This window comes from Lithobates pipiens, unplaced genomic scaffold (genome assembly GCF_037356315.1).
Source record: "Lithobates pipiens isolate NorthernLeopardFrog02 unplaced genomic scaffold, aLitPip1_a1.2 Scaffold_25, whole genome shotgun sequence".
In the NCBI taxonomy this organism is placed as follows: Eukaryota; Metazoa; Chordata; class Amphibia; order Anura; family Ranidae; genus Lithobates; species Lithobates pipiens.
In genome coordinates, this window is record NW_027507787.1 from 5570014 (window position 1) to 5580059 (window position 10046).

Genomic DNA, 10046 nt, shown 5'->3' on the forward strand with positions numbered 1-10046 from the left:
ACCATGATAAATGGACTGTAGTGCAAATCTGCAAAATGCAAAAAGCACTAAAACTGCATAGGTGTGAATCCAGCCTTAGGACTGATTCACACCTATGCAGGTTGCAGTTTGCATATTGCAGGTGCATTTTACGTTTTTCAATACACGCTTTTGATTCATTGAAGTCTATGGAACCAAAAATAAGAAAAAAGTCCCAGGCCCTTTCCATAAAATGCACAGATGTGAACTACATCCATAGGAAACCATGTTACATGGACTGTAGTGTGTTTCTGCAAAACTGAAAATGCACTAAAAAATGTGTAAGTTTGAACCAGGCCTATAGGCACACTACAGTAATCAATTCTGTATTCTGGTAACTCTATGTGATTAAAAAATGTAAGGATAGTATTTAGTGTATTGCTTACTTTTCTTATTTTACAGGCCTTTATTTATATTTTTCCCTACCCTTAGCCTGGGTTTACACTATAGCGAACACAGACATAGCATGTGATTTACAGCACATCGATCACATGCGATGTCTGTGCAATGTGAATATAATTGCCATATAATTGTATGGCTGAACTTGCATTGGAATTGCACGAAAAACATGCAAGAAGCTTTTTTTTCTCCGCACTGGAAATGTATCGCACGGGTGTTTGCACTGCGATCCAATTCCTGTCCGAATTCACAGTTCATAATGCAATCTGTGAACCAATCTGGGGGTGTCATTAACTTTGTATTGACACCCACGGAGGTTGGTAGAGAGCAGTGTGAACTGCCTGTGGGCGAGATGCGATTCAGGAACCGGCACTGAAATCGAGCTGGTTCCGGCATTACAGTAGCGTGGACCCAGGCTTACTGACCCAGCTGTCTAGCAAAAGTGACAGTTACAGGGTTGAGACAACCTATTATACTCAAAGGGATAATCACAGCTTTATTCTTTTTGTTAATTTTTTTTGTCTGGGTATAGATCTATGTTTGAAGCCATTTACTGTTGACTGACGCACTACCTCTGCTGGAAGTCTATTTCAAGCACCCTTTCATATTATTTTCTAATGCCCCGTACACACGGTTGGACTTTCCGATGGAAAATGTGCGATCGGATCGTGTTGTCGGAAAATATGATCGTGTGTGTGGGCTCCATCATTTTTCCATCTGAATTTCCAACACACAAAGTTTGAGATCTGGATCTAAAAAAAATTTTCCGACAACAAAATACAATCGTTTAAATTCCGATCTTGTGTAGACAATTCTGACGGACAAAGTGCCACGCATGCTCAGAATAAATTACGGGATGAATGCTATTGGCTACGGCCCCCTTTATAGTCCCGTCGTACGTGGTTTACGTCACCTCGTTCTGAACGATCGGATTTTTTCCTAAAACTTTGTGTGACCATGTGCATGCAAGACAAATTTGAGCCAAAATCCATCTGAAAAAATCTGACAGATTTTGTCGTCGGAATGTCTGACCGTATGTACAGGGCATATGGTTTACCAAAAGAAAAAAATCCTGCTCTATTAACTACTTAAAAATGCTGAATGATGGTTTGGTTGGCTGGCCGAGGAGCTCCGATAGATTTTGTCGTCGCAAAAAATCCAACAGATTTTGTAATCGGAAAAAATCCAACGGATTTTGTCGTCGAAATGTCTAACCGTATGTACAGGTCATATGGTCAGGGCTGGGCAAAAGGGGCAGCTGCCCTGGACCCTGTCATTGTTGTGGGGCCCAAAGCAGCTGCCTCATACTTTCCAACTATCCCAGTTTAAATTTCCTTGTCTCCTGCTGTGTCCTGATATCTCAGTGTGAAGTGCTGCTACAAATGCTGCCCAGCTCTACCCTATTGTTTTGTACAGATGACTCACCCATGCAGACCCCGTGTTTACATGCAAATAACCAGCATTCATATGTAAATAGCAGCAGCATTCATATGTAAATAGCTGCATAGATATGTAAATAAAGGCTGCATCCATATGTATAGCATGACCCCTGGAGTGAGGAGATGATGTGCTGTAACCTCTAGCAACGAATCAGTGAGCAGTATTACTGTACAGTAATCTCAACAAGCAGAAATCATGTGCTGTAACCTCTAGCAACTAATCAGTGAGCTGTAATGTATGCTGTAACCTCTAGCAACCAGTCAGTGAGCGGTAATGATACACTGTAACCTCTGGCAACCAATCGCAATAGCTGCCTTATCTGATTCAGTAAACTGATTTTGAGTCTAGCTGCTATTTATTGTAAGTCTCAGAGCAGGTGGAGAGCAAAACTGCATGGGGGGGGGGCCAAGAAAAATTTTGCCCAGGGTCCAATCAATATTAACCACGTATATATGCATTGGCCGGGTGGGAGCCGTCTACTCCTGATAGGACGTTCAGGAACGTCCTTCAAGAAGTAGCGGGATCGCTCGCGTACCCGCGCGCGTACCCACGCAGCGGCGCGATCCCGATGTGCTCGTGTCACCCGGACACGGCACATCTCAGATCGGCAGGAGGGCTCTGTGATTGGCCCTCCTGATCACATGATGGCCATGTCCAATCACGGCCGTCATGTGATGTAAACAAACAGCTGGTTGCTAGGCAATCGGCTCTCCTCTCCTCACACGGAAGTCATCGCTGAGGTGAGCAGAACACTGCAGCCGGCTGATGATCAGTGAGTATGAGCTGTTTTTAACAGCTTTTTACTCACTGATCATCAGTCTAGTGTCAACACACAACACACCACACAGTACAAACACAGTCCCCACATATGTCCCCAAAACATACATGTCCCCAAATAATAAAAACACATGTCCCCAATAATAAAAACATGTCCCCCACATATTTCCCACTAAAATCACATGACCCAATGATTATCTGCACACATATGTACGTGATCACCTGCACACATATGTACGTGATCATTTGCGTACATATGTCCGTGATCACACAAACCAATTATTATACACTTAACGGAATTTTTTTTACCAAAAACATGTAGCAGAATACATTTTGGCTTAAATTTATGACAAAATTTGATTTTATTGGATTTCTTTTCAAATAGAAAAAATAAAATATTGTTTTTTTTCCAAATTTCCGCTTTTTTTGCGCTTATATCGCAAAAAATAAAAAACAGAGTCGTGAATAAATAACACCAAAATAAAGCTCTATTTGTGCGAACAAAATGATAACTATTTCATTTGGGTACAGTGTAGCATGACCGCGCAATTGTCACTGAAAGCGCTAGAGCGATGAATGCTGAAAATTGAGCTGGGAAGGAAGGGGGTGAAAGTGCCCTGTATTGTAGTGGTTAAAGACGGCCCTGCATATGGTTTACCAAAAGAAAAAAAATCCTGCTCTATTAACTACTTAAAAATACTGAATGATGGTTTGGTTGGCTGGCTGAGGAGCCCCCCCCCCCTCGAAAACTGAGCGCCAGCCGCCACTGCTACCTACACTTGCCATTCGCTACTTCTTGCGGAACATCATGGGATCACCACATAAGCCATAAAAAAAGGCACAAGGCCTACTGCTAGCATCACAATGAAGAACAAGAGAGAACTGGATAAACATTTCCAATGTTCCTTTCTAAATCTGACTTTTGTGTGTTTTTTTTCATTGTTGTTAACCCATTCACTATCCAGCTGTTGTATGAGCAAGCCAGCAGCCTTTGCAGTGGCGAGGATCTCTTCCTGAGCATGGCCAGCTTCAGAGGCAAGCGGTTCTGCATAACAAATCCATAAATTTACCCGACAATAATATTGTTCCTGCGATCTCTGCTTGGAATAATGATATACATATGAAGTATATTTTGAAGTCTGATCTTGCCGTTTGATGAACAACTGACCTCCAAACGCACTAGTGCCCTGCATTTTTAATGTTCCTTAAGAATATTTGGATGGAAAGTTTGTTTTTCAAAGCAGCCTGGAATATTCTTATTCTGGGAATTCTTTGAAGTTTGCATGAAAAATAAAACCCTTAAATTGTTATTAAAACTTTTATAGCGCGCTTGGATAAAGCTGATGGAATTTTCTTTCTTTCCTTTCGTTACAGGCCCTGGATAGATATTACTGTCTGGGATCACTCAAAGGGAAATCTGTGTAACCATTTGTCTACAAGAGCAGCTGTCAGGGCCGGCTTTTGTTAGCTCCGGCCAAGTCGTTTGGCACTGACTGGGTTAATCACACTGTCAACAATATTATCCTTACACTTCCCTGGACTCGGGCTGATCTAAAGCAAATAAAGGAATTTTCTCCACAGACCAATGCCAGATGCCCTTAAATAAAACTTGCTAGGCAAGGCAGAAAATCCTTTTTTTTTTTTCTTCTTAAACACTTTGTGAAGGAACCACATACACGTAGGTTAGAGTCACCATACACATTGCAATCTAACCATACAATCTTTGTTGAATCAGTTTACCAAAACGACGTCATATGGGGACCTACCTGATCTAACCAATCAATTTGTATGCAGACCCGGATACTATTAGTTGTTGGTAGATCTGAAGGAGATTTTACAATCAGATTGTAAGCTATATTATGATCATTAAAGCACCAAACATAGCCAATCCGAACTGCAAAAATGTACAGCAAATATAAGAAAGGCATAGGTTTCATGTGAAATGAGAAATCCTTTCTACTAGTCCTTGCAGCAATGATTGTATCCATACAGTTCTGATGTTTTGCAAAAGTTTCTAGTATTTACACAACTTGCTTATATTATTATAGACTGAAAATGATACATGTAGCAATTTCACTGAATATTAACAATGCATTGGGGTTGATTTACTAAAACTGGAGAGTGTAAAATCTGGTGCAGCTCTGCATAGAAACCAATTAGCTTCCAGGTTTTTTTTTTTCAAAGCCTAATTGTAAACCCTTACAAACCACTTTGACCTACAGGTAAGCCTAGATTAAAGAGGAAGTAAACCCTGATGGGCATCACATAGTAGCCCGTTATGTGTCACCGCTGTCCCCTGTAGCACGGAGCATCCATCTTTTTCCAGGTATCGCTGCTCCGGCCACTCACAGTGCCGGAGCAGTGATGATGTCACTCCCACGCATGCACATGGGAGCCGCCACTAATGGCATATCATGATAGTGCGCCTACACGCCGCTGTCTACGGAGCATGCGCCATAGACAGTGGCCCCTGTCTTTTTGTAAATATCTCCTAAACTGTGTAGGTTTAGGAGATATTTCTTGGACCTACAGGTAAGCCTTAAAGTGGTTGTAAACCCTTACAAACCACTTTGACCTACAGGTAAGCCTAGATTAAGGCTTACCTGTAGGTCCAAGAAATATCTCCTAAACCGTGTGTCCAAGAAATATCTCCTAAACCTACACGGTTTAGGAGATATTTACAAAAAGACAGGCACCGCTGTATATGCCGCTGTATATGCCGCTAGTGGCGGTTCCCATGCGCATGCGTGGGAGTGACGTTATCACTGCTCCGGCGCTGTGAGTGGCCGGATCAGTGATACCCAGAAGAAGATGGATGCTCCGTACTACAGGGGACAGTTGTGACATAGCTGGCTCCTGTGTCAGGTAAGTGACCCATAATGGGCTACTATGCGATGCACAGTAGCCCATTATTCTTTACCTTTGCAGGGAGACAAAGAAGAAGTAAACACATCAGGGTTTACTTCCTCTTTAAACAAGCTAACTTAGAAGCTGATTGGCTACCATGCACAGCTGCCCCAGATGTTGCACTCTCCAGGTTTAGTAAATCAACCCCAATGCGTCCAAAAGAGAAATAAATGTAGAGAGTGCGGGTAATAGTTTCAGTGGAGAAGATACAAATAAGAGACATATAGCAAAGTTGTGAGGACACATACTGAGACTGGACATTATAGCAAAAAATAGACAATGATACAATTTATATCATATATTAGTATAGAATAGTAACAGCGGAGAAGATACAAATAAGAAACATGTAGTAGAGTTGTGAGGACACATACTGAGACTGGACATTATAGCAGAGATTAGACAACGATACAAGTTATATCATATATTAGTATAGAATAGTAACAGTGAAGTAGTATTTTGCAGATGACTGGACAGAGAGGCAGAAAACAATACAATATCTTTAATATGATAGTATAAATCAGTAACAGTGGAGTAGACAGAAGATAGCAGTAGTAACAATTTGCAGACAAGACATTGAGATTGAACATGAAGGAATAGGTTATGCTAAAGTTTCTATTATTATTATTATTATACAGGATTTATATAGTGCCAACAGTTTGCGCAGCGCTTTACAACATGAGGGCAGACAGTACAGTTACAATACAAATCAATACAGGAGGGATCAGAGGGCCCTGTAGTATATATTTACAACAGTGGAGTAGACAGAAGTAAATATTACCACACACGCTGCAATCTCCTATAGGCCCCATTCACACTGCCGCATCAATGCCATGCTGCGTCTTCTTCGCCTGTTTTGTACGTTTCACGCAACACCCATGACAAATGCCCTATGCATGACAAACGCACCAATGAAGCTCCTGTACCATTTTGGGCATAGAACTTGGCACATTTTGCCACATGCAAAGACACGCATTCCCTAGCCGTGTTTGGGGTGCCAATAACAACTAATGGCACCTGCATTTTTTTTGCACATTCCAGTAACACATGCAGAAATGCACGCTTGTGTAAGCGTTTCTGGAACGCGCAGATGTGAATGGAACCTTAGATCTACCAACAATTATGTATGTAGTACAAAGGCCTGCCTGACTGGATACAAATTGATTGGATCGATTAGGTAGATTCTCATATTACACGGATTTGGTAAATCTAGAGTAGTGATGGTAGAAAGGATGTAAGGCCAGATTGTAACATGTATGGTGCCCCTGAGGAGTTGTATTTTGCAGATGACATATACTGATCCTGAACATACAGCCAGCGATTAAACAAAGACAGTTTATATATTAGCATAGTATATGATAGTAACAGTGGAGTATATAGGATGGAGTAGTAGTTTTTGCAGATGACACATTGGAAATTGAACATAAGGGCAGACTTTAGACAATGACACAGTTTATATAATATAATAATATATATTAGCAACAGTGGAGTAGATAGGAGTAGTATTTTGCAAATGATACTGAGACTGAATATAAAGGCAAGAGATTAGACAATGATATGGTTTATATATTAGTATAGTATATAATAGTAACAGAGGAGTAGATAGTAGTAGTATTGTGCAAAAGATATACAGGCATGCCCCACTTTTAAGTACACAATGGGGGTTATTTACTAATGTTGGAAAGTGCAAAATCAGGCTCCCTTCTGCATAGAAACCAGTGAGCTTCTAACCCCAGCTTGTTCAATTAAGTTTTGGTAATAAAACCTGGAAGCTCATTGGTTTCTAGGCAGAAGTGAGTCTGATTTTGCACTTTCCAGCTTTAGTAAATAAAGCCCATTGTGTACTTAAAAGTGGGGTATGTCTGTACTGAGACTGAATATACAAGCAGAGATTAGACAATGATACAGTTTATATATTAGTATACTATGTTATAGTAACAGTGGAGTAGATAGGAGTAGTAGTATTTTGCAGATGACACATACTAAGAGTGAACATACAGGCAGATATTGGACACTGATACCGTTTTTATAATATAATAGCATGCAGAATAAGAACTAGATAGGAGTAGTAGTATTTTGTAGATGACACATTGAAAGTGAACATAAAGGCAGAGATTAGACAATGATACAGTTTCCATTATACAATAGTATATAATAGTAACAGTGGAATAGATAGGGGTAGTAGTAGATCAGACAATGGTTTCAGTTATATAGTACATTAGTACATAATAGTAAAAATGGAGTAGAAAGAAGTAGTAGTAGATCAGACAATGCTTTAGATTATATACAGGTATACCCCACTTTTAAGTACACAATGGGGTTTATTTACTAAAGCTAGAAAGTTCAAAATCAGGCTCATTTCTGCATAGAAACCAATGAGCTTCCAGGTTTTATTACCAAAGCTTAATTGAACAAGCTGGGGTTAGAAGCTCATTGTTTTCTATGCAGAAGTGAGCCTGATTTTGCACTTTCCAGCTTTAGTAAATAAACCCCATTGTGTACTTAAAAGTGGGGTATTCCTGTAGTACATTAGTACATAATAGTAAAAATGGAGTAGAAAGAAGTAGTAGTAGATCAGACAATGGTTTTGGTTATATAGTACATTAGTACATAATAGTAAAAATGGAGTAGAAAGGAGTAGTAGTAGATCAGACAATGGTTTTGGTTATATAGTACATTAGTACATAATAGTAAAAATGGAGTAGAAAGGAGTAGTAGTAGATCAGACAATGGTTTAGATTATATAGTACATTAATACATAATAGTAAAAATGGAGTAGAAAGGAGTAGTAGTAGATCAGACAATGGTTTAGATTATATAGTACATTAGTACATAATAGTAAAAACGGGGCAGTAACAGTAGTAGATTAGACAATGTTTCAGTTTACATAATCCATTAGTACATAATAGTAAAAGCGGAGTAGATAGAAGTAGTAGTAGATTAGACAATGGCTTAGCTGATATATATTAATACATATTAGTAATGGTGGGACAGATAGCAGTGGTAGTTTTGTAGATGACACATAGTGGGGCAGGACACAAAAGCAGAGACTAGAAGATGATCCAGTTTGTAGAATAGTATACAATAGTAAGAGTGTAGTAGACAGAGGTAGTAGTAGATCAGACAATGAGTTGAATGAGCAGTTAGTACTAGTGACAGGCAGAAGAAGGAAAAGGGGGGTTTTGGGAAGTGAGGGACACACCTCAGTCCTCTGGAGCTGCAGGAAGCTGTTGAGATAGCTGGAGTGGATGGAAGAGTTGAGGTCTGGGGGGCTCTTGGAGTAGCTGTTGAGATCTGGGTGGGAGGCATTGCTGGACTCTGGTCTGAAGGCATCAAAGGCACTGGCTTGGTGAGTGTCTTGCAGGGACAGATAGACCCAGTTGAGGAGCTGGGCAGGCTGGTAGACTGATGCAGTGGTATCTATGGCAGACAACAGGCTCATTTTGCCCCCTGAGTTAGAAGAAAGCAAGCCTCCGGCCCCCTCCTCTCAGGCACAGTCCTTCTCTCCTTCTTTTCTTCAGCCTCTTCCTCCTTCCTTTCTTCCTGCCCCCTATCTTTCCTTCCTATAGGGATTTGGCAGAGGGCTCAGTAAGGGCATTGCTGCAAACTTCTCTCTGCTCAACTTTTCCCAAATTTCTCTGCAATCCGCTATGTGATTGCACGGCTCCGCCCTCGCCGCGCTGCCATTGGCCGGCCAGCCTGGCTCATCTGCATGGGCTTGCAGGGAAGGTCGGGGCTGCTCTCCATAGGCTGCTCTGTCATTGATGGGAAGCGGGTTCCCTTTAACCTCTGCAGGGGGAGATTAGGGGAAAGTAGAGGAGAGCAGAGGAGAGTAGGGGAGAGAAGAGAAGAGCAGAGGAGAGTAGGGGAGAGAAGGGGAGAGAAGGGGAGAGCACCTCCTGCACTACAGGGAAATGTGATCCGGGCTCACAGCTCTGCTGATGATTGCTCTCATCTACACCAACAGGCTGAGCTCCTCACATTACACATTTCCCTTCTACAAGTCACTATGAGATATCTCTATTCATTATGGGGCCAAGTAATTCAGCATCACTTTATAATCTTCCATTAGTGGGCTGAGGGCTCATTTACACCACGATCGCTCATCTGATTTAAATCTCGTATATTTAAACTTTTTAAAATTTTATTAAATTGCATTTACGTTCGTTTGCACGCGCTTCTGCGCATTGTCGGCGCATTTGCACGTTCATGGACTTTGTGATGGGATTGTTAGTTTATGTTCACTTGCAATGAATACTTTTTTTTTAATGCACAGCAATGGTGGAATTCATGTTCCTTGCATATAGTCATACTGCGTTTATGCTGCATCGAACAATCTCCCAACTGCACTAAAGCCAAAAGACGCATACAGCACAGACACTTTGTTCTGGGATGTCCTCCCAGAACCACGCCCCCCGCGCGCCTGCTGGGCGTGCAGCCGGCGTTCTGTCCCCCCATTGGATATTGTCCGCCCGTACTGCACAGGCGCAGCACGGAGGACAAGAAGA

General features: G+C 41.3%; 1 protein-coding gene across 2 annotated transcripts in view; it reads right to left on the minus strand.

The window, feature by feature from the left end:
• ZCCHC24 (zinc finger CCHC-type containing 24) overlaps positions 1 to 9175 on the minus strand; it is a 183699-nt gene extending 174524 nt beyond the window's left edge. For both annotated transcript variants that reach the window (XM_077453989.1, XM_077453988.1), the window contains exon 1: positions 8741 to 9175. In XM_077453989.1, the coding sequence (XP_077310115.1) occupies positions 8741 to 8980 (240 nt within the window). In that variant the 5' untranslated portion in view covers positions 8981 to 9175. The remainder of the gene's footprint in view (positions 1 to 8740) is intronic.
• Positions 9176 to 10046: the final 871 nt, after the last annotated feature.